Below are 24,575 nucleotides of genomic sequence, written 5' to 3'. Positions count from 1 at the left end.
CTGTCGTATCAGTTGTTCTATTAATACTTACTGCCAGTTAACTGATACGTCCTTTTTAATTGATTTCTCCCATTTCCCAGGTGCGTTGAAGAAGAGTCTCACAGCGGATCAGGTCCGGGCTGATCTCATAACTCTTGGTAGGTCATTGCCAAAGTTGCTCAGGGTGACAGGCCTGGCAGCTCTTTATTTTGTTCAAGTTTCTTTCTGTTCTCTTATAGGTCTTAGTGAGGAGAAAGCCACTTACTTTTCTGAAAAGGTATCATAATTCCTCTTAATCAGAGTTCATTAAGATTGTTTTGTTTTTATTTCATGAAAAGAAACAAGTGTGAAATGCCGACTAAGGAAAAGCCATCAATCAATTCTGTGTCATTTCCCCAGCTTAATGGGTTTCATGCAAATGACATACATACAGTATTTAAATGGCGGCACTATTTAGTGCATCTCTGATGTTTTGCCTCTGATTTGACTGACTTTAGCTGTCCTGCAGTTTTTGTCCCAAACTGGGACTCCATCTTGGAATGAAAGAAAACATTTATGTGGTCTTCTGCCGGTCTTTACTGCCCCGTCTTTCAGATCTGTGCATTTAGGCTGAGCCCTTGGTTCTGCATTCTTCCCCTTGTCTGTATAAATACTAAACGTTGCTATTTTGGGGTACAGAGTGAAGAGGGGGCATTTTCCCCATTGTTATGACTTCAGCTTTTTGCTTTTGTTCTAGTGGAAGCAGAGTGCCCCCACCCTTGCTCGATGGGCCATAGGACAAACTCTGATGATTAACCAGCTTGTAGATATGGAGTGGAAATTTGGAGGTAACTAGTTAGAGCTAGTTCCGGGTCATTCGGGGGGTGTAGGGTGGGATTGCAGAGGCTTTCACATAGTTTCCATGGGGAGCACACGTCCTCAGTCCTCACAGACTGAGGGCTCACAGTTGGGGCTAGCAACTGCTTCTCTGTATTGCTGCTGGCGTTTGTGTCCTTGGCTCTTGGTAAGTTGACTTCCTGAAGAGCACATTTTGCTGTCCTCATGTTCATCCCTGCATGGCTTCTGCTGGACAGCCTGTGAGATTGAGGTGTTGAGAGTAGGTACGTTGTCAACCCATCACTTAACGAATTTTCTCTTTTGTGTCACAGTGACATCTGGGAGCAGTGAACTGGAGAAAGTGGGAAGTATTTTTTTACAAGTAAGTCTTCTGATCTGTGAAAATGGGTAGATTTTTGACTTGGTTAAGAATTACAGGGATGCCTGGGTGGCTCAGTTGGTTAAGCGGCTGCCTTCGACCCAGGTCATGATCCCAGCGTCCTGGGATCGAGTCCCACATCGGGCTCCTTGCTCCGCAGGGAGCCTGCTTCTCCCTCTGCCTCTGCCTGCCATTCTGTGCTCGCTCGCTCTCCCTCTCTCTCTGATAAATAAATAAAATCTTTGAAAAAAAAAAAAAAAAAAGACAAAATTGTCATTGGATTTTTTTTTTTTTTTTTTTTAATTTATTTGACAGACAGAGATCACAAGTAGGCAGAGAGGCAGGCGGAGAGAGAGGAGGAAGCAGGCTCCCTGCCAAGCAGAGAGCCCGATGCGGGGCTTGATCCCAGGACCCTGGGATCATGACCTGAGCCGAAGGCAGAGGCTTAACCCACTGAGCCACCCAGGCGCCCCTGTCATTGGATTTTTTTAAAGACCCAGTTAAGCGGCTGTTCACTGAAGTGCCAAGTACTTCAGAGCCGTGTGGTCAGCCAGACACGTGGCCACTAACGTCCCAACTCTCAGATTAATAGGATCTTCATATTTTTCTTAAAAGCTTGATTGTTTTGTAGTCATGAGAATTGTTAGAAGTTTTGGTGATCATGGATCCAGATTGCTTCTCTTTGATGCTCAAGTCAGAAGCTGGATGCTTTGATGTTTAAGTGAAAAGATTTCAAAAATTTCTTTGCCCTATTGTCCTCATTTTAATTTAAATTTTTATTGCCTCTTTTTTTTTTTTTAATCAGTTAAAGTTGGTGGTTAAGAAAGGAAATCAAACTGAAAATTTGTACATAGGTGAGTCTGAATTCCTGTTTGAGCCTTTTCACTTTTTCCATGTTCTCTGCAATCAGTGGGCTTGTGAAGCACCACAAATCATTTCTTCTAGGAAAAAAAGTCATCCCTGAGCTATGGAGTAGCCATTCCACTGCCTCTCCTCTCATAAATAATAAGCCATCAGCAGGTTGGAGACCCCACAGTTGAAGAGCCTCTTTGAAAAAGGGAAAGTGTAGGGAGAAGGGACAGCAAAGATTGAAGAGCAAGCCGCTCTTACTGCAAAAGTCGTGCTGAACATCCTGAATAATGCCCTTTCATCTCTTTGTGCTGTGAAGTTATGCCATTTTTAAATTCTCCACTTTTGTAGGGAGCCGAGAACCTTTCTGTGTTCAAGGCTCTCAGTTCTTTATTGTGGTCAATTACCCATCAAGTGCTGCTTAGATGTACTAAGTCAAAAAAGAAGAAAAAAAAATCTCTGGGTGGAAATTCATTTTCTTGGATGATTCTGTGGAGTTGGAAACATTTACCTGAAGCTGAATTTTCTCTCCCCAGAATTAACCTTGCCTCAGTTCTACAGCTTCCTGCACGAGATGGAGCGAGTCAGAAGCAGCATGGAGTGTTTGAGCTGATTTCTGGCCCCTTCCCTCTTCTCTTCCATGGGTGGCTGCTCTGAGAGGCACCTCACTCACAGGCCTGTGGGGTGCTGATAAGGGCCCTGCTTGCTTCTTGGGAGCCCATGTGCAAAGTTTTCTGGAAAATGACAGGATTAAGTACTGAAGAGCCCTATAAGATTACTCTGAATTCTTTGTTAAGGGAACCTTGTCTCCCAGGACACTTTTTAGGTATTCATACAGGCTATTATTGCATCTCAAATTCAGGGGAGGAAATAAATGGTTACCTCCCCATTAGAGTTCCAGAGTAAACAGATGCACTCAAGATGCACACTGGTCATCCTTTCCTCAAAAAAGCAAGGGCTTATTTATGGCTGACACATGTGGGGAGCCCCCAGCGATCTCTCTATGCGCTCTGCATTTGTGGGGTGGTGGTGCATTGCTAATCAGTTTTTAATGGGGCACCTGTGTATAAATACTTGCTTGGTCTGCTCTGAAAAGAACTGAGGCCAACCTCTATCCTCATTTTGGGTTGTGCCCTGTTGTGTTGTAATGAGGCTATTTTAGCTTGTTTTGGTTCAAGCTGACCTCTGTTGGTTAGACAATGAATAAAAAAAGCTTCTAAAGAAAAGGTCTGAATCCAGTTGTCTCTGTGAATGGATGAAAGAGTCATCTGCCTTGCAGAGCGCTAGTGCTCTAATCTTCAGCAGTTATCCTGGTTTTGGTGAAGGCTGTGAGTCTTCAGTGAAATTAGCTGTGGTCCAAAGGTAGAATTTGTAAGAGCAGTTCAGGGCAGATTCAGGTTAAAAACATCAAGAAAAGCATGAGTATTGTGTTCTGATGAACACTAGGTCCCACCTAGCGTATGATTTATCTTCCTCAGGAATTTTTTTAAAAATTCTGAATAGATAATACATCCCCATGGTTTAGAAGGTACATTGTGAAGTAATTCCTTCTCATCCCCATTCCCCAGTTACCTAATTCTTTTCCCTTAGTAACCACTGTTAAGTTTATTCTGTGTTCTTCCAGACATATTTCTTGCATTTGCAAATTCATAGGCATAGAATTTAACCTACTTCCCATACAAGTGATAGCATAGTATACACACAGCGTCTTGTGTCTTGCTTTTTTCTGCTTTACCTGGAAATCATTCCACATCTGAACAGAGAAAGGGAAAAACAAAAACAACAGAGCAACCTCCTCCTTTGTAACAGATGCACCACGTTTCTCCAAATGGATGATTTTTTTTTTTTTAAACTGGTTTCCTCCTGGTAGGTGTTTAGGTTGGTTCCATTCTTCTATAAATGATGCTGCATCTGAGTATTTTTGTATGTATGTCATTTTGCATGAGTGGAAGTATAAATATATGGATGTGGAATTGCCAGGTCAAAGAATATATGCATGTATAATATATAAGAAGGAATAAAGTAAAAAGATCCTTCTCTCATTTACTCAGTTTCCTCCAACAGATAACCTCTGCTGTTTCTTAAACGTCCTTCCTGGGGTGCCTGGGTGGCTCAGTCAGTGAGGTGTCCAACTCTCTTAAAGACTTGTTTATATGTTTGTTTAATTTGACAGAAACAAGTCAGAGAGGGAACATAAGGTGAGGGAGTGGGAGAGGGAGAAGTGGGCTTCCCAATGAGCAGGGAGCAGGACGTGGGGCTCCATCCCAGGAGCCTAGGATTGTGACCTGAGTGGAAGGCAGGCGCATAATGACTGAGCCACCCAGGTGCCCCAAGCGTCCAACTCCTGTTTTCAGCTAAGGTCATGTCCTCAAGAGTCATGAAATCTAACAGGCTCTGCAGTCAACAGGGAATCTGCCTGAGGATTCTCTCCCTCTCCTTCTGCCCCTCCCCCTGCTTGCACACATGTGCTTTCTCTTTCTTTCTTTCTTTCTTTCTTTTTTTTTTTTTAAGATTATTTATGTATTTATTTGACAGAAAGAGAGAGAGAGAGAGAGAGATCACAAATAGGCAGGGAGGCAGGCAGAGAGGTGGGGGAAAGCAGGCTCCCTGCTGAGCAGAGAGCCTGATGCAGGCAAGGCTCCATCCCAAGACCCTGGGGTCATGACCTGAGCAGAAGGCAGAGGCTTAACCCACTGAGCCACCCAGGCGCCCCTGTGCTTTCTCTTTCAAATTAATAAAATCTTTTTTTCTGTAAATATTTTATTTAAGTATTTGACAGAGAGACAGTGAGAAGGAACACAGGGTGGGGGGGGGGTGGCTAGGAGAGGGAAAGCAGGCTTCCTGCTGAGCAGAGAGCCTAATGCAGGGCTCCATCCCAGGACACTGGGACCATGACCTGAGCCCAAGGTGCCCCAGTAAGTAAAATTTTTTTAAAAGGATTTTATTTATTTTTTTTGCCAGAGAGAGAGATCACAAGTAGGCAGAGAGGGGAAGCGCCCCCCTCATAAATCTTTAAAAAAAAAAAAACCCTAGGATGGGGTACCTGGCTGGCTTAGTCAGAAGAGCATGCAATTTTTGATCTCCAGGTCATGAGTTCAAGCCCCACATTGGGTATAGAGATTACTCAAAAAAAATAATAACAAATTAATAAAATCTGCAGGAATGGCTGTCAGGCTAGAGACCCAGGAAGGAGTTGGGTCCAAAGACAGTCCACTAGAAGAATTTGTTCTTGCTGGGGAGGTAGGGGAGTCAGTCTTTGTTAAGACCTTGAACTAATTGGATGAGGCACACCCACATTATGGAAGGGAATCTACTTTATTCTGATACAAAGGTCCACCAGTTTAGGGGCAGCTAGGTGGTTCAGTCTGTTAAGCGTCTGCCTTGGGCTCAGGTCATGAACTCCAGGTCTTGGGATTGAGCCTCACATCAGGCTCCCTGCCCCATGGGGAGTCTGCTGCCCTCCCTCTCACTTTGTGTGTATGCCCACTCTCGCTCTCACTCAAGCCAAGATTAAATAAATAAAATCTTTAAAAAAAAAAAAACCAACAGCAACAACATTGGCCATCGATCAGGTAATGTTAAGGACACATATACTTTAAAAAATAAAGATCTGCCAGTTTAAATTTTTTTTTTTTTAAAGATTTTATTTATTTGTCAGAAAGTAAGTGGGGAGTAGGGGGGGCAGAGGAAGAGGGAAAAGCAGGCTCTCCTCTGAGCAAGGAGCCCACTGCTGATGCCAGACTCTATCCCAGAACCCCAAGTCCCCAGGACCACAACCTGAGCCAAAGGCAGCCACTCAGCTGACTGAACCACCCAGGTGTCTTCACCAATTTAAATATTAATCTTATTCCCCCAAAATACCACTTTCACAGAAACATGCAGAATAATGTTTGACCAAATATTCGGACATAGCAGGCCAGTTAAGTTAATGCACAAAATTAACTATCACAGTGCCCAACTGATTTACATAGAGATTATTCCAATTTATGAAGGATTACCAGATTAATTTTACAAACACCAAAAAAGAGCAAATTGATGCTTTTGGACAGTGTCCAAATGTGTGAGCTTTCTGAGGGCCTCATGTGCCTACAATGGAAATCTAAGGTGAATTCACAGAATGTGAATTTTAGACACCTAAAATACAGTCTAATTAAATCCACTCATACTTACATATAGGGAAATGAAGTCCTCAGTCCCTAGAGACTGAAACTGGTCCCTGACCAGAGGTCAGTGCTACCCTGTGAGTCATGGGTATCCTGCTTTAGTTCATTCAGAGGGATCCTGAGAGACCAGAAATGGATTCAGCCTGGCAAGCCATCCAGCCCTGGTCTTCGGATAATCCATAAGAATTGTACCCACCGGGCCATTGGACAGATTCTGACCAAAGAGCTCTGTGCCCTGCCCAATTCAGGCGTTCCTGCCCCACCTGTATCACAACAGTGGCTTCCTGATGGTCCCAACCCAGTTTGCAACCTCCTAGCTTCCACAATCTGAACTGTTCCTGCGTGAGCATTCTTACAGGCAACTCTCATGTCAGCAGACAGATCCCGATACTCATGACTGCCTGGTTTCTAGGGTAAAGCCCAAACCTCTTAACACACCAAACCCCCAGTCTGGCCTTGCCTATACCTTCTACCCCTCTCTCTCCCTTGAGTCTTGGCATGTATCCTCTCCAGGAGTGTCTGGTCCTACCATACTGCTGACAGCTGCCAAGCCATGAAGCCATCTGCCTCTTCTTGGGCCTACAGTGCTTGTCCATGCTTTGAGATGTAGCATGCAGGGCACTTCTGAGGGCCTCCCTTGACATGTCCAGGCCCTAATAAGATCTCTGGTCTCCAGTAATGTACCCAATACAGAAGCCAGGGGTGTAGGCTCTGGAATCAGAATGCTTGGTTCCAGTCCTGGCTCCTCTGCTTTCCAACTGTGTGACTTCAGGCAAGCCCCCGACTTCTCAACTTTGAGATAGCTCCTTTTTGAAATGGGTGTAGTTCTTCCCTCACCAGGCTATTGAACTGGTCATGATGCCTGCTCAACTAATGGGGAGCTATTCGTTATCAAATAATTGTCATCATTTGTTTCCAGGATTCTCTTCCACACCAGCCCATGAGTTTCTTGATAAGACTTGTTTTTCAGGGGCGCCTGGGTGGCTCAGTGGGTTAAAGCCTCTGCCTTCGGTTCAGGTCATGATCCCAAGGTCCTGGGATGGAGCCCCGCATCGGTCTCTCTGCTTAGTGGGGAGCCTGCTTCCCTTCCTCTCTCTCTCTCTGCCTGCCTCTCTGCCTACTTGTGTCTACTACTACTGTCTGTCCAATGGATAAATAAAATCTTAAAAAAAAAAAAAAAGACTTGTTTTTCAGCTCGGTAACCCTAACATGAGTCAGCTCCACACCCCCACCTGGTCACAGGTCTGTTGTCAGTTGAAATGAAATGAGGCTGTGTGTAGATCCTCCCTGGCAGGACTGTTAGTGAACCTACCTAGCTTTTGGGGAAGTTAGTTTGATCATTGCTTAGTTTCAACAGAGATCATAGATACAAGGCAGCCGGTGAGGCTGGGCACCCATCTTCCAAGGGCCATCTCCCACCAGCCCCTGAGCTTCTTGCCGCGTGATTCCAAGAATGCTCTTGGAACGTCTCCTGTGGGCCAGAGCTCCTCTGGTTCCTTTGGGAGTGGGAAACTAAGCTGTGTGCACAGGTAACTGACAATTTTGTATTTTCAGCACCTCTTTTTCTATGCAGGAGGAGAGTATAGCCTCACTCCCGTTTGCTCTAATTCATATTTCATTATGAACTCTAGGAACCCCTCTAGTCACTTTGTTGTATTGGGGTCTTGTCACAAATATTACCTATTGAATCAGGAGCATTGATCAGGGCCTGTAGACTGTTAGGGATTTTGCTGCAATGCTGGAGGATTTGAGCAGGGCCTTTTTTACTATATTTCATCTTTGCATTGATTCACTCTTGTTACTATCCTGCTTAGAAATCTGCTCTCTGGGGGCGCCTGGGTGGCTCAGTGGGTTAAGGCCTCTGCCTTTGGCTCAGGTCATGATCCCAGGGTCCTGGAATCGAGCCCTGCATCGGGCTCTCTGCTCAGTGCAGAGCCTGCTTCTCTCTCTCTCTCTCTGCCTGCTTCTCTGCCTACTTGTGTTCTATGTCTGTCAAATAAATGAATAAAATCTTAAAAAAAAAAAAATCTGCTCTCTGTTAACCTAGTTTTTGGCTGCAGGTTATTCTTATTTTGTATTTTATTTGCTATTGGAGCATAGTATTCGTTGAGATAGCAATGGTCAAGCCAAGAGAAGATCAACCAGAAAGACCTGTATTCTTCCCTGGAGGAAAAAGAACTGTCCTGTTTGGGGTGGGGAAACATTCACTGTTTGGTTCTGACACAGAGTTTCTTTTTACCCTGGTGATATAAAAAAGAAAAAAACAAACAAAAGAAACAAGCTGGTGATGACAAGGAAAATCCCCGAACAGTCCCAAGTGGTCAGCTGCTCCACAGTGGGACCAGCTGCCTCACACATTAGCATTTGCTAGAGTATAGAAATGGCCTTTCCAAAAGCCAGATAACCCAACAACAAATATCTTCCTGAAAATATTTGAAGATACTTGGTCTTTTCTGGGTTGCTTTTTTTGGCATAATATTTCACAAAGGTATTTCAGAATTTCTGTGAAAATTATTATAGGTAAAGTCTGATGGAGGATACCTTGTATTTGGATGGCACTGTAGTTGTGTGTTTGTGTGTGTGTGTGTGTGTGTGTTGAGGGGAGTCAAATTTATTTTTTTTAACTTTTTTTTTTTAAAGATTTTATTTATTTGACAGAGATCACAAGTAGGCAAAGAAGCAGGCAGAGAGATAGAGGAGGAAGCAGGCTCCCCACTGAGCAGAGAGCCCCATAACCTGAGATTATGACCTGAGCCTAAGGCAGGTCTATAACCACCCCAGGACCCTGAGATTATGACCTGAGCCTAAGGCAGAGGCTTTAACCCACTGAGCCACCCAGGTGCCCCGAGGGGAGTCAAAATTTAAGACATAACTTACATGCAATGAAACTCACTCTTTTGGGGGGCCTCTGGGGGAGGCACCTGGATGGCACAGTCCCCCCCACTTGTGCTCTCACTCTCACACTCTATCAAATAGATAAAATCTTTAAAAATTCATTCTTTATAAGTGTGCAGCTGAGTTTTGATAAATGTATGTAGTAATGTAACCATTACCACAGTCAGGGTATAGAATATTAACATCACCTCCAAAAGATCCCCCATGTTCTTCATAGGCAGTCCTTTTCTCTTACCCCTAATTCAGGTGACCACTGATCTGATACCTGTCTTCATAGTTTCGCCTTTTCCAGAATGTAAATAGAATCATTCAGTGTGAACCTTTTGTGCCCAGCTTTTTCCACTTAGCATAATGTTTTTTGAGATTCATTTATATTATTGACACATCAGGAGTTTTTTCCTTTTTATACCTAGCTTATATTTCGTAGTATGGGGCCTTGATCCCAGAACCGTGAGATCATGACCTGAGCCAAAGGCAGAGGCTTTAACGCACTGAGTCTCTTTTATTTTTGTCCATTTACTGCTGACCAGTGGAGTGGGTTGTTTCTTTCATTGATGATTTTAGAATCAGGAGCACTAGTATAGTTCCCAGCATTCATTCCTTTACATCCATCATCTCCTCTGAAGCTCAGGACACTCTCAGAGTTAGGAGTTGTTTCACCAGTCTGGGAAAAAGGGTTACACTTGGGTGCCTGGGTGGCTCAGTGGGTTGGGCCGCTGCCTTCAGCTCAGGTCATGATCTCAGCGTCCTGGGATCGAGTCCCGCATCGGGCTCTCTGCTCGGCGGGGAGCCTGCTTCCTCCTCTCTCTCTCTGCCTGCCTCTCTGCCTACTTGTGATCTCTCTCTGTCAAATAAATAAATAAAATCTTTAAAAAAAAAAAAAGGGTTACACTTGCATGGGGTCACAGGGTGATATTTGGAGCCTTGGTCATCTAACTCCCAACTAGAAAGGGCTTTTGTTTGTTTAAGAGATAAACACATTCCATAAAATTGAAAAGGTTTTAACAGAACTTAAATAAACTAGGAAGTATTTATTACACAAGCTACCCCCCCCCCCCACTGAAACATCTCCAATAATATTTTCTTTTCTTAAAAAGATTTTATTTATGTGAGAGAGAGTGAGCAAAAGAGGGAAAGAGAGAGAGCACTAGAGCATAAGCTGGGGGAAAGGGAGAGGGAGAAGCAGATGCCCTGCTGAGCAGGGAGCCCGGTATGGGGCTCCATCCTAGGACCTGAGATCATGACCTGAGCTGAAGTCAGACGCTTAACCAACTAAGCCACCCAGGCGCCCCAATAATATTTTATTTCTTCTTCTGTGTTAAAATAGGAAGAATCTTTAGACACTTCTTTTTTTTTTTTTTTTAAGATTTTATTTATTTATTTGACAGAGACAGTGAGAGAGAGAACACAAGCAGAGGAGTAGGAGAGGGAGAAGCAGGCCTTCCGCCAAGCAGGGAGCCCAATGTGGGACTCGATCCCAGGACCTTGGGATCATGGCCTGAGCCAAAGGCAGATGCTTATCCAGATGCCTCTGGATCACTGAGCCACCCAGGCACCCCTTTAGACACTTTTTTCCCCCCCAAATTGGTCTTTTCTTGAACAGTGGGTGATCCTATGATGACTAAAAGGTAATAGTCAAAAATAAACCAAAATTTATACTAGCAACCAATTGAGAATAGTCTAGAATTAGGCAATAGGAGATCAGTTATATACGTTATGGTATGGGTATAGAATGGGATAACATGCAGCCACTGAAACTGACACTGAAGAAGATAGTATTATGAAAGGGATCATGGTCATGATGTAGAGGCAAACAAATCAGGTTACAGGACAAATCAACGTGAACCTACTCTTGGAAAAAATGTTTACATAGAATTACAGGTTTTTAATTTTTTCTTTCACTTATTTGTAGTTTCTAAATTTTTCAATATGCATATAAATTAGTGTGCTCTATTTATAAAGATAATATGTGAAAGGTGCACAGTCAAAAGTTCAAACAGAACTGAAAATGGTGAAAATTAAAAACCAGCCTCTTCCCTGCCCCCAAGATTGCAAAGAACATCTATTATTTTTGTAAAAAATGTTTGAACCAAAACAGTTAACTTCCTCCACACCAACTACCTGAATTAATTCTGGATGCCTGTCCCTAACAAGGCCCTGATGATTCCTCAGGGCTGGCCTGACCCATAATCTGGGAGTCTTCCTTTCTTCCAGTTGGTAGTCCCACTTCTTTCCCATGGCCTCTCTAGAACCAGCTCCTTACCATTCCTTTTCATTGTCAGTCCCCTAGATCCAACCCTGTCCTGTACATTTTTTTTCTTTTTAAAAAATTTTATTTATTTATTTTAGAGCACAGGTTGGGGACGGGGAGGGACAAGCAGACTGGGCTGAGTGTGAAGCCCAGTGTAGAGCTCTATCTCATGACCCTGAGATTGTGACCTGAGCAAAAACCAAGAGTGAACATGTAACTGACTGAGCCACCCAGGTGCCCCTGACCCTGAACATCTTGACAGTACATTTGATTCAGAAAAGCTTTAGTGTAACACTACTATTATAAAATCAAGAAGGAAAAGCAGGAAGGAAAAAAAAAAAAAAAAGGCAGGGAGGGAGGGTAAGACAGACAGACAGACAGAGAAGCTTTAGTCCTTTGCCTCCCAGAGCTTGCACGGCCTTTATTGCTTCCTGCTGATGGGATAGAATGAGTCTGAGCTATGGAGTCAGACTTGGGTTCAAATCTACCTTATTTTTTTTTTTAATATTTTATTTATTTGACAGCCAGAGAAGGAACAGAAGTAGGGGGAGAGGGATAAGCAGGCTCCCCACTGAACAGGGAGCCAGATACAGGGCTCCATCCCAGGACTCTGGGATCGTGACCTGAGCCGAAGGCAGATTCTTAACTACTGAGCCACCCAGGCACCCCCCCCCTTTTTAACATTTTATTTCTTTATTTGAGAGAGAGGGAGAGAGATCACAGAGGGAGGGATAGAGGGAGAAGCAGCCTCACTGCTGAGCAGGGAGCCTGATGTGGGGCTCTATCCCAGGAGGGAGCCACCCAGGCGTCAGATCTGCCTTTTATCATCTGTGTTCATAGATACACTTGTTCTGTGAGAATATGTTGGCCACCTGCTGTGCATCTGCTCAGGTGTTAAGCTATGTGTGACCTTGAGGTTTGCTTCACCTATGTGCACCTTTGGGTTCATCTGTAATATTGAGAGTGTCTACCTTACAGGGTAATTGTTAAGGACTAAATGAGGTGGTCTCTGTAGGGCCCTAAGCCCAGTGCCTGCTTCAGAGAGGTTGGTGCATTGTCAGCACTCTCACCCATCTTTGGGTTGTTAGTATTCAGAGAAAAAAGGAAGTAAAATTATCTGCACTGGGTACCTACACCCCTCCCCTAAAATTTCCATGCCAGGACTGAAGGACTGGCTAGACCAATGGTTCTCAAAGTGTGGTTCCTAGACCAATAGCATTAGCATTACCTGGGAACTTGCTAGATGTACAGTCTTAGACCCCACTCTAGGGGCACCTGGGTGGCTTAAGCGTCTGCCTTTGGCTCAGGTCATGATCCCAGGGTCCTGGGATCGAGTTCTACATCAGTGGGGCTCCCTGCTCCACGGGAGTCTGCTTCTCCCTCTGCTCCTTCCCCTACTCATTTTCCCTCTCAAATAACTAAGTAGAATCTTAAAAAAAGAAAAAAAGACCCTGCTCTAGTCCTACTGAGTCAGGAACTCTGGGGTGGGACCCAGTGATCTGTGTTTTAACCAGCCTTTGGAGTGTGATTGTGATAAATGCTCCAATTTGAGAACCACAGGATTACATACACCATCCCCTGCCTTTCAGAGACCCTGAATACATCTCTAATAAACACAGAAGATGACCAGCCTAGTAGGGACCCTGCAAACAGTCTACCTCTGATAGAGATGCCTCTGGATCATGGGTTGTGGAGCCTTGAAATTTAGGGACATCCCTTAAAACAGCTTGCTTGGCTTTCTTCAGGAATATCTTATGGTTCAGTCACCCTTTAGTGAAGAGTTTCATCTATTGGGTTAGGGGCTTCTTCGATTTTTTTCATCCTGCTGTATGAAACAGGGCGGATTTGAGACTTGTGGTATGCTTTGTCTGGATGTCAGAGGGAGGGAGAGGCAGACTCTTCCCTTTATACCTTTCTGTGTGTAGTTCAATCAATGGTTCTTTTAGCTGCTTGCTGTGTATAGGGCAGCCCCAGTTTCAAAATTCTGCCCCCTTGTCTCTTTGGGAGCCCTTAAAGCTTGTGAGATCTTTTCCATGCGTTTTTGGTTTAGAAGTGATGGCCCCTGTGACTGTGTACAAGGCATGGTGCAGGGATGGCGGGGCACAGTGAATGAGGAGACCTGGCTTCTCATCTTCCAGGACCTTGAAATCAAGTTCAAGAAACCCAGGCAACACACAGGAAACCGTAAATCCACGTGGACAGGCTAGGCATGGTGGACAAGGGGGATCACTGGCCCCAGAGCAGAGGCAGTGGATGGTTGGGGAGGCCTCACTGCAGGCTGGACCAGAGTCAGGAGCCCAAGGAGGAGGAGTCCCAGGGCCACACTTACCCTTCTCCTGGCCTGTGTGTTGAGGGAGATCAAGAAGCTGCCTCTGGCTTCTTCAGAGAGAGAGAGACCGTTTACCTACTGTTGACTAAATAAAGGCTTACAGAGGCTTATGGGATAAGGCGGCTTTCACATCAAAGGGCTCTTACAAAACAGCTTGGTGATGAGTTAAGTACAAATGAATCAGAAACAGATGGACTCAATTTCCTCGAAAATACCCCTGGGCTTCAACAAGAAGAGGAAAAGTGCTCAGCCAAAGGCATTGTGGGTTTTTGCTGATCCTAAAATACGCTCGACGATTTTGCTGGAAACAGAGCCAAGATGTTGGGACGCTGACGGGCTCCAAGTCATTGGAAAGTCTGGGCTGGGATCCTGCCAGCCCATCAGGTGATTCCCAGCAGCCCCCACCAGCTCTCACCAGTCTTCCAGTGGGTCCTGCTCTGGGTTTGGGAGGGCTGGACACAGCTCCAGTGGGACCTTCCTCCTTCCTGCCTTAGTTCCAACTATAAAATGTAGGAGTTCATTTAGATCTCTAAAGGCCTTTTCTACACGGGTGTTCCATGAGTAATAATAATAATTGCCTACATTTACTGGGTGGTTCTTTATGCCAAGCACTGCCTTAAGTGCCTTATATATGTAGGCTTCTTTTACAGCTTTTAAGCAACCCTGACTTAGAGCTATAATGATCTCCATTGGTTCAGAGAGGTTAAATAGCTTGTCCAATGGCCCACAGCTGGTACAGAGTCCAGATTCTAACCAAGTGGTAAAGTAATTGGTAATTCCTAGCCTGTCAATTTACAGATTTCCATTCTTATGGCAACCTTCTAGTTTTGGGTTGGTACAAAGTAGACTCTTCTCTGACTGCCTGGCTGAGGCTCTCTGTTCTCTAAGAACCTGGCCAAAATAGCCTGAAACCCCATCTTGCTCCTGCTTACCCTCTGCTCTCCCAGGGCCCTGTGTGCCTGGGTGGGTTGCTGGGAATGCCCAGCTTTGCTTTTATGGACAGTGACCCCAGGGCTGTGTCACAGATGCTTGCCTGAGGAAGCATGTGGGGCACGCCCTAGAAGCCCTGACGGGGCAGGTCTGACTCAGACTGGGGAGAGGCACCATCAGGAGCCAGGCAGGCCGGCAAGGTGAGGTGATGGTACTACTGAGGGCAACAGCGTAGGGAGGTGAGAAGGGGTCTGACCCTTGTGGACAACTAGCCACAGTTTAAGATGCCAGAAACCCAGGGTTAATGTTGGGCTGGGAAGAGATCCTACAAGGCCTGCCTTAGAACTTGGTCCTGAAGGGAGTCACAGCCAGGTGTTAGGCAGGAGAGTGACAGGAGCGTCTGTGCCCTGCCCTCTGGTCTGGCCCTTATCCCAGCTGTCTCCTAGCTCATGTGGGCGTGAAGGCCTCAGGGCAGAGGATGTGTCCAGCACAACCCGTAGGAAATGTTTGGTGTTACCAAAAGTGCTGGGCATAGCAGTTGGGTGACGTTGACCCTGGACATCCATCTCCCATGAGATGATCCATGTCCTCTGACTTGGGTCAACTGGAATAATCTGGAAAACAAGCATCTAGGCAGTGGTTCTTAACCCTGGCTGCACCACAGAATCCTCCGAGGAATGTTTGAGAACACGCATGGCAGGTTCCCAGCACTGAAGTCAGATCTCTGGCAGCAGACAGGCTGGCAGCAGTGTTTTCAGAAGCCCCTCATGGTTCCAGGGCACCGCCAGGGTTTGGAACACTGAGAGCCTCCCTTGTGCATCAGAATCCCCTTGGGCGTTTGCCTCGCCCCAGCCCCGACTTGTGAAATTGGCATGGGGTGGGATGGAGAGGGATTGGGGCATCTGCATGTTTTTTTAAAAAGATTTTATTTATTTATTTATTTGACAGAGAGAGAGAGAGAGACACGGCAAGAGGGAACACAAGCAGGGAGAGAGAGGGAGAAGCAGGCTTCGCGCTATGCGGGGAGCCTGATGTAGGGCTTGATCCTAGGACCCTGGGATCAAGACCCGAGCCAAAAGCTTAATGACTTAATGATTGAGCTTAATGACTGAGCCACCCAGGTGCCCCTGCGTTTTTTTAAAGAAGATTTTTTTTTTTTTTTTTTTTTTTTTTTTTTTTTTTTGAGAGAGAGAGAGATCAGGAGCAAAGGGGAGGGTCAGAGGGAAAAGCAGACTCCCTGCTGAGCATGGAGCTGGATGCAGAACTCCATCTGAGGATCCCGGGGTCATGACCTGAGAGGAAGGCAGATGCTTAACCACCTGAGCCACCCAGGCTGCCCCCACCCCCCGGGCATCCGCATTTTTCTTAAGTTGTTTTTTTTTTTTAAGATTTTATTTACTTATTTTTTATTTGACAGAGAGGGATTACAAGTAGGCAGAAAGGCAGACAGGGGGAAGCAGGCTTTCCGCTGAGCAGAGCCTGATGTGGGGTTCCATCCCAGGACCCTGAGATCATGACCCTCTGAGCCAAAGTCAGAGGCTTAACCCACTTAGCCACCCAGGCGCCCCGCGTTTTTTTTTTTTTTTAAGACTTAATTTATTTGACAGAGACATAGCCAGAGAGGGAACACAAGCAGGGGGAGTGGGAGAGAGAGAAGCAGGCTCCCAGCTGAGAAGGGAGCCGGATGAGGGGCTTGATCCCAGAACCCTGGGATCATGATCGGAGCCGAAGGCAGACAACTAAGGCAGACGCCTAACGACTCAGCCACCTAGGTGCCCTGGCATTTGCATTTTTAACAAGCTCCCTGTGTGATTCGGGTGATTCTCCTGTCCTGTCCATATAATGTTCAGAACCCTTGATCCTATCATTTGACTATTTGCTTTGGCTTCTAACGTAGGTCTGAGTCCTGGTGGATTAGAGGTTGATCAGAAGGTTGATGCAGACACAGCTCAAAAACCTTCTCATGAAGCTGTGGGTGTTTGATGACTCTCTGCCACTCTTGGGGCCACAGAGACTAGAATAATGGCAGTTCGCAGAGTGTCTTACAGAACACTCCAACATACCATCGTTCACAGACAGACCCTGCTGTCCAGTGCTTGCCTGAGTGGGTGGGGCAGAGCAGCCCTGGACCTGGGCTCCAAACTCCTGGCTCCTCCCCCACCCTCCAGTGCTCTTTTGAGCTTCTCTCCTGAATGTTAAATAATAACAATGGGGGTGAGGGGTGCCTGGCTGGCTCAGTTGGAAGAGTTTGTGGCTCTTTTTTTTTTTTTCTTTTTAAAGATTTTATTTATTATGTGTGTGTATATATATATATATATATATATATATATATATATATATATAAATATTTGACAGAGAGAGACAGCAAGAGAAGCAACACAAGAACACAAGCAGAGGGAATAGGAGAGGGAGAAGCAGGCTCCCCTGAGAGCAGGGAGCCTGATGCAGAGCTCGATCCCAGGACCTGAGCCAAGGGAGACAACAACTGAGCCCCCCCAAGCACCCCAGAGTGTGTGACTCTTGATCTTTGGTTTGTGAGTTGGAGCCCCATGTTGGGTATAGAGAGTACTTAAATAAACTTAAAAAAAAAGTTTTAAAAAAGATAACAGTGAATGAAATGGACATATTCATTTGACTGGTCAACTTGGTGACATGGTCAGATGGATAGAGGGACTTGAGTGTCAGCCTGAGGGATTCTGACCATATACAGTAAGTTATTTAGTTGTTCATACAACAATATTTTCCAAGGGTCTGCTTTGCATCAGGCATGGGGACACCGTGGTGAGCAAAACCAACCCTATAGGCTGACTCTGCATGTGGAGACAGACAGTAAATAGGTAAAGAAAATGTTATCATAAAATGGGTTAAGAACTATGTTCATGCAAGGATAGAGAATAATCTGTGTGTGTATGTTGGGGGGGGAGGCTTCTTATGGTGGTCAGGGAAGGTCCCTTTGAGGAGGTGACAAGGAACCTAGTCCTGGAGGATGTTAGGAAGCCTGGTAAGTAACTTACGGTAGACAGAAGGGGGTGGCCTGTGCAAAGGTCCTGAGGCATGGTTGGTGTGTTTGAAAAATGAGGAGGCCAGGGTGGCTGGAGAAGGAGAGCAAGAGGGAGTGTGATGAGGGCAGAAGTTAGCAGGGCCCAGGCACACAGGGCTGTGATAAGGAATTCAGTTCTTCAGAAAAGCAACCTGCATTTTATGTCCCAAGTAAGGGTACATTGGGGTTTGAGTGATGGGAAGTAAGAAGAAGAACATGAATATCATCTCCATTTGAGAAACATGGGCTTAACGTCTGAGCGCATGTGTGACCCGGGGCAAGTCCTCACTGTGGACCTCAGTTTTCCTTTGTGGGAGGAAGTCCTCACTGTGGACCTCAGTTTTCCTTTGTGGGAGGATTGGCTCAGGATCTGTGTCTGCCGAGGTATCCTGGCAGCCTCTAGCTATCCATACATAAACTGAAGATAAAGAAGTGTCCTCCACCGGTGTGGCTGTGACAGTGAAAATCTTTTGGAAGCCATGTCACTGATGTTTGTTCATAATTGAGTGAAGTTGTTGCTGTTCTTGACTCTACTATTGTCCCCAGGGCAAGCAACCGGTAAATACTGATTTACCAAGGCTGAGCTGGCCTTATTTCATGTTGGTCTCATTCGTCTTTGACCCAGGAGGAAAGTGTAAAGTGGGTAGGAGGGAGGCAGGAGGGAGGAGGCAGGAGGCAGTGTCGTTGTGTAGCTGGCTTTAGGACAGAGGTTGGGGTGAGGCCAGGAGCTGGGCGCTGGGAAGGTGTCATTTTTTATGAATGATTTCCTGACAGGTAGAGAGGCTGACTCAGCGAGCAGCCTCCCGCAGACTGGTGTGTGGGGCCTGCTTTTCCGGAGCCCAATACTAATCTGCCTGGGGCAGCTGGCTCCTGGGAAGGAAGGGCCCTCCCGCTCGGTGGGGAGGGCAACTGTGCATCTTTGGCGGTTTTTCTACCCCAGAGCTTTTCTTAGCCCATCCACTGTGGGCCGTGGGGGAAGCAGCAGGACCCACCAGGCCTCTCTCCTCCTCCTTTCTTTTTCTTTTCCTTCCCCCGCTCCTCCCCATCATGCTCCTCCTCAGAGGCCTGCCGTCAGCAGCTTTCAGCTCCAGTGCCTGCCTTGCTCCCTTGCCGCTCTCAGCAGCCTTGTGTCTGTGGGCGGTGGGGTGGGGGTGGAGGGGGTTGGGGGCGGGGGAGAGGAGGGCTGCTCCTTGAGAGCCCCTCTGCCCAGCAGGCCTCTACAGCCAGGAGGTTCTTGAGGGTACAGGAGAGAGGGGGCTGATCTCTCAGGAAACCAAAGAGACAGAGCGAGGAGGGATTCTGCCTTCACATCCATGCACCAGCCCTTGGGAGCTTTCTCCTTAGAGAATTCCCTGACAGGCTCTGTCATCTCCCCGAGGTCAGAGAAACCATTCCAGAGAGAAGCCCTGTGCTCATGGCCAGCGTGGGAGGATTTTCAAGCCTGCCTCAGAGTCTGGGCAGAAGATGTGTGTCTCTGAGCTTGGGAAAATGAGGAAGAGGGGGAAGGGAATCTGTGGAATGTCTGACCACCTACTAGGCACCAGGAAGGATTGCCAGGGGCCCAGGTAGAACATTCCATCCTGTACAACATTAAGAAGCTGTTGTTATTCCCACCCACCCCACCCCCATTTTACAGATGAGGAAACAGGCTCAGAGAGGGGAATTCATTTGCCGAACAACACACAGTAATTGAGTGGGGAAGTGAGGCTTCAAACCTGTCTGCCTAGCCCTAAAGCCATTCCTTAACCTCACTCCCTCTGGGAGGGAAGGCCTGTGAAGGTGAATTTGGAGGAAGAGCCCCTCCTGCTGGGTGCCACAGAGGATGGGATGGGGAGAATCCAGGATTTGTATCTAACTTCCTGTGTGATCTTGGGCAAACTACGCCTTCTTTCTGTGCCTCATTACCCCATCTGTACCAGAAAGGGTTTAAACTAGGTGTTGTTGAGATCCCTGCTAGTGCCAGCATTTTCCTTTTGAAATCACCCTCCCAAGGCCCAGAGCTTTGCAGAGGGCCAGACACTAGCTACTAGAGTCCCTTCCCGTGGGTCTTCCGCTCTTCCTTCAAGGCTTGTTCAACTCAGGAAGGGAAAGGCACTGCTGGTAAGTGGAAGCTGAGTTCTAACCATCCCGTTTGCCTGAAATGTCTGCATGACCTTGGGCAAGTCACGAAGCCCCAGCCTCAGAGAACAGGGTCCATGACCCACATCCAGCCTCCGTCCTAAAGGCTCAGGGGAGCTAAGATGCCAAGTGCTCTGGGACCCTCTAGAAGGAGGAGCCCCTGGTTCCTCCCTCTCAGGTGTTGATTAGATGGGCCTGCTGTAATTATCAACATTTGGAAGCAATTTGCAGCCGGCTGCAGGCAGTAGGGGGTGGAGGGGAGGGGGCAGCCTCTGGAGAGCCTAGAAAATCTAGTTGCTGAGGAGCATCTGGGTCAAGGTCTTCTCCTCCCAGGCTTGTCTGCAGGCTGAGTCAGGCCTGCCCCCTCCCCCTGGTCTTGGTGGCACACCCCTGAAAAGAGGCGCCGCCTTGCCAGCTGAGAGGGGCTGGAAGTAGCAAGGGCGGCTAGTGATGCTGGAAACAAAATGGAACAAGCTCGCAAGTTGAAACACTACAGTTTCCTGGAAGTCCTGGTCAGTGGGGCTGTACTTGGAGGGAACATCTCTGGAACCAGCGTGCCAGCTTCCTCCTTCCATACCTGCCCTCACTGCCTGGGGCCCCATGGGCAAGTTGCTCCTTTCTATGTGCCTCAATTTTCCCAGCTCTAAAATGGAAGCAATTCCAGGGCCCTTGGCTGGCTCAGTCAGTGGAGTATGTGACTCTTGATCTCAGGGTCATGAATTCAAGCCCCACCTTGGGCATAAAGCTTACTTTAAAAAAAATAATAATAATAATAAATAAATGGGAGCAATTCCTACTCTGGGGCTGTTAGAGGCATACATGAAGCCAGGTGTGTGTGCTTGGCACCCACAGTGAGCCAGCCAGTGACAGAGCTTGCTGCTGAGGGTGTCTGTTCTTGTTGGCGTCACACCCGTCGCATTACGCTGGACTCTGTCCCTGGATAGAGGTGGCTGTCTCCTTCGCCCCCACCTGCAGCACCTTGATGGGACTTCATCTGATCAGCTGCACTGCACTCACTGCTGTAAGCGTCTGTCTCCCAGCTAGACCCTGAGTTCCTGTAATCCTAGTGCCAGGCACCCCACAGCTGACACCCATTATTGTTGGATGGATGCTTTGACAGTCTCTGCAGGGGGAGTTGGGGAGGCGGGGAGGCAGGGCTCTTCCCCATGCTTCTGAGCCTCAGGGTCTGGCTCTCAGCTTCCCCTCACTTTCCTGAGCTCCTCTTGGGAGTGTGGGGCTGATGCGCACTCATTTCCAAACCACTCCCCGCCACAACCGCACCGGCACCTGGAGAGAGACCAGCCCAGTGGGCCTCGGGAAGGAGCCCGGCTGCAGATCTGCAGTTCGTGCACTTCCTCTTCATTCACACCTGCCACATCCTGAGCTGGTGGTTTCTGTCCCTCTGTGGGAGCTGATAAACTGGGGCTGTGGAGTGCCCAGAGCCACTCCTATCACACCCCTCCCCAGCATTGTAGAAGGCCCCAAACCTACGAGGTACTTGGTATGTGGTTGCTGGATCCGTGGTCATGGGTGAGGTTTTCTTGCTCAGGCACCGACTGATAAGGTAGATAGGAGAATATGTAAGTAACATCCTTCAAATTGGAAAGCCGGGGGTGGACAAAGGACCCACATCAGGTGACTCAGACCTGTTTGAATAGAGGGTTGGGTGGGTTGGGTATCTAACTAGCTTTAGGTCCATGTGCAGCACACCTAGTTCTGTGCCTTGGTTTCTCTATCTGCCTGGCAATCCCGCACAATCCAGCTTCCGCTTCTCCTCTTGCTTCCGGTCCTGCCAGCCTCTCCATCACTCCGTCGGCTGCCCTGGTGTCCTGTGGCCACCCAGGCTACCTCCTCCTCCTCAGGCAGGCCTCAGCTCTAGTGTTCCTTTCCCCCAGGAGGCCTCCCCATCTCCTCATTCCCATGGCTCTTTATGTCACTTGACATCAGGTCCAACAATATACTTACGTGTTCCCTCTTTCGCTGTCTCTCTCCCCAGCCCAGGATTTGGTGCTGGATACAGTTTGATGAATGAATGAATGAATGAATGAATGAGCAGGTGTGCTAGATCCCCTGGGGCCTTGCTTACTACACCAAGTACTGCGCCTGGAAGATGGAAAGGCTGGAAGGATTTTTTTTTTTTTTTTTGTCAAAAGATCTCCCTGTCATGCCTCTATGAGGGGTGAGGAAAGAGGGAGGCAGAAGACAAGGAAAGAGGCTGTCACTGCCTCTTTCCTCTCTGCCTCCCTCTCCTCTAGGTCTCACCCCTTCCCAAATGGGGTGTTTTCAGCTCTGAGCCCAATTCCTCATGAACTGTTATTATAAACAGCCTAGAGGCCAGGAATAAGAACGATTCTTTATTCTTTTTTCCTTTTTTTTTTTTTAAAGATTTTATTTATTTATTTGACAGAGATTACAAGTAGGCAGAAAAGCAGGCAGAGAGAGAGGAGGAAGCAGGCTCCCTGCTAAGCTAAGAGCCCCATGTGGGGGTTGATCCCAGGACCCTGGGATCAGGACCTTAGCTGAAAGCAGAGGCTTTAACCCACTGAGCCACCCAGGCACCCTTCTTTTTTCCTTCTTTTTTTTTTTTTTTTTTTTAAGATTTTATTTATTTATTTGAGAGAGAGAGACAGTGAGAGAGAGCATGAGCGAGGAGGTCAGAGGGAGAAGCAGACTCCCCATGGAGCTGGGAGCCCGATTCGGGACTCGATCCCAGGACTCCGGGATCATGACCTGAGCCTAAGGCAGTCGTCCAACCAACTGAGCCACCCAGGCGTCCCTCTTTTTTCCTTCTTTTTTTTTTTTTTTTTTTTTTAAGATTTTATTTATTTATTTGTTAGAGAGAGAGTGAGCGAGAGCGAGCACAGGCAGACAGAGTGGAAGGCAGAGTCAGAGGGAGAAGCAGGCTCCCTGCGGAGCAAGGAGCCCGATGTGGGACTCGATCCCAGGACGCTGGGATCATGACCTGAGCCGAAGGCAGCTGCTTAACCAACTGAGCCACCCAGGCGTCCCCTTCTTTTTTCCTTCTTAAAAGGAATATAGCATGGGGAAAATGCTGCTGAATAGAGGGCAGGGAAGAATGGAACATGCCTGAGCTAAGAGGGGCATGGGGTTCTCAAGACTGGGAGCTAGGGCCCAGAGAGAGACACTGCCAGAGCCCAAGAATCTTGATGTCCAGTGCAGCCGAAAAAGCGAATGTAGTGGATGTCCTCTTCCAAACAGTCTGGCCCAAACTGAAAGGGAAGGCACTGCAGGAAGCACATGGAGCCTTTGCAGGGGGGAGAGGGAGCGGTGGGAAGAAAACCCAGAGCCTCTCTAGAAACTCAGAAGGAGTATCTTGTGGGAGATTGGGTTCTATGAGGAGGCATCCCTACTCCTGTCACTGGTGCCACTGTCACCTAGCTCATCTCTGAGCCCAGGGCACCAGGGCTCTGCAGGGGGCAGGGTGGGGGATGGTGGTGGTGGGGTTCTGCTGCAGAGGGTGCAGGGGTGGGAAGGAACCTCTTATCTCCGTGCTTCTGAGGGAAGTGAGGAATCCTTGCCTCGCACTCCCTGGGGTAGAGACATAATGATGTATGCCGTTAGGGGCTGGGTGATGGGAACTGTTACCCCCTGGGAGGGCCCCCTCACCCAAGGCAGACAGAAAATGCACAGATGCTCTCCCCACCAGGGAGAAGGATAGAAGGCAAGTTCACACAGGATTGGAAAGAAAGATTGCATTTACAGACATGAAAATGGGCGAAGAAGCAGGGCACAGGGGAGGTAGCAGAAGAGGTTCGAGGGTTGAGGATGCACCTGGAGTCTGAGGTCAATGCTTTATTTAGGTTACTGTGGGCCCCAGGTTCTCTCTCCCCTCTGGGCCGTCGTGCAGGGCCATGGTTTCGCCACCTATTTGTAGAAATCAGATTTATAGCATCTGTTTGCCACAATATCCCATGAAAGACCTTGTGCAAGTCAAGTTCCAAATTCTTATGGAGTGAATTCTGACCAAGGAGTTTTTTGTTTTGTTTTGTTTCCTTTTGAAGTAAGCTCTATGCCCAGTGTGGGGCTTGAACTCACAGCCCTGAGATCAAGAGTCATGTGCTCTACCGACTGAACTAGCCAGGCGTCCCCTGACCAAGGAGTTTTTAGAGACGGAGACTTGGTCAGAATTCATCCCAGCAGAACAATATACTATACAGGTAGAAGAGTAAGAATTTCTGTTTGTTTCTTTGGGGTAAGGGGCATTGTTTGTGAGGAAGGACAGAGAGGATGCGTAGTAGATATTGTCATGTAGATACTGTCAGTAACAAAAGCTTCGGGGCTAAGATGAAGCAGGGCTGGCCTGTCTTTTGAGAAGGTCTGGGAATTGTCATGGGTGTTTATCACTGAAGTCCGGGCACTGTGGGCTAATCTGACGGAGCCCCTGACCCAAAGGTGCCTCCTGGTGGTTGGTTCTAAAAATACTCCCATGTGTTCTGACTTGCTCTTTCTTATTACAACAACGTACCAAACAAATAAAACTGAGGTTTTTTTTCCTGAGTCCCAAACAAATAAACTCACATACAACGTAATATCTATAGGATAAATTCCTAGAAGCACACAGTGCAGGATTGGTGGACACAAGCATTTTAGATGTAGGCAAGTTACATCTAAACCTTTTTCCAAAAAAAAGTTTGCACCAGTTTGTGCTCCCTTTTTGGTTTATTTAAACTTAAATGAGACTGGGTAGATCACTTGCCTGAAGTGTCCTGTTCCTAAAATGAAAAGGCTGGATTAAAAAAAAAAGAAGTGTAAAGGAATCAGTCTTATTGGACAGCATGGCTCCTGCTTGACACTGAAGAGGTGGA

At 47.1% G+C, this 24,575-nt stretch overlaps 1 protein-coding gene and 1 long non-coding RNA gene across 8 annotated transcripts in view; one reads left to right on the top strand and one right to left on the bottom strand.

Moving 5' to 3' along the window:
• The window catches only part of COMMD7 (COMM domain containing 7), a 79,549-nt gene that overhangs the window by 17,644 nt on the left and 37,330 nt on the right, over nucleotides 1-24,575 (top strand). For 5 of the 7 annotated variants that reach the window (XR_014315719.1, XR_014315720.1, XR_014315721.1 and 2 more), the window contains exons 4-9: nucleotides 81-137; nucleotides 219-256; nucleotides 716-806; nucleotides 1,128-1,177; nucleotides 1,980-2,028; nucleotides 23,772-23,927. Coding sequence is in view for 2 of the 7 variants with exons in the window: in XM_082745975.1 (XP_082602101.1) it covers nucleotides 81-137; nucleotides 219-256; nucleotides 716-806; nucleotides 1,128-1,177; nucleotides 1,980-2,028; nucleotides 2,560-2,636 (362 nt within the window). In the remaining 5 variants the exon portion in view is untranslated. Of the gene's footprint in view, nucleotides 1-80; nucleotides 138-218; nucleotides 257-715; nucleotides 807-1,127; nucleotides 1,178-1,979; nucleotides 2,029-2,559; nucleotides 3,250-23,771; nucleotides 23,928-24,575 lie in introns of those variants that run through there. The other 2 variants (XM_082745975.1, XM_082745974.1) reach the window with 1 other exon arrangement.
• On the bottom strand, nucleotides 16,937-18,265 carry LOC309872324. The gene is made up of 2 exons (XR_014315782.1): nucleotides 17,967-18,265; nucleotides 16,937-17,927 (listed from the first exon to the last, which is right to left on the bottom strand). It is a non-coding gene; the product is annotated as an uncharacterized lncRNA (long non-coding RNA).

This window comes from Mustela nivalis (genome assembly GCF_964662115.1).
Source record: "Mustela nivalis genome assembly, chromosome: 8".
Taxonomy (NCBI): Eukaryota; Metazoa; Chordata; class Mammalia; order Carnivora; family Mustelidae; genus Mustela; species Mustela nivalis.
This window is presented reverse-complemented; position numbering and strand designations above follow the sequence as displayed.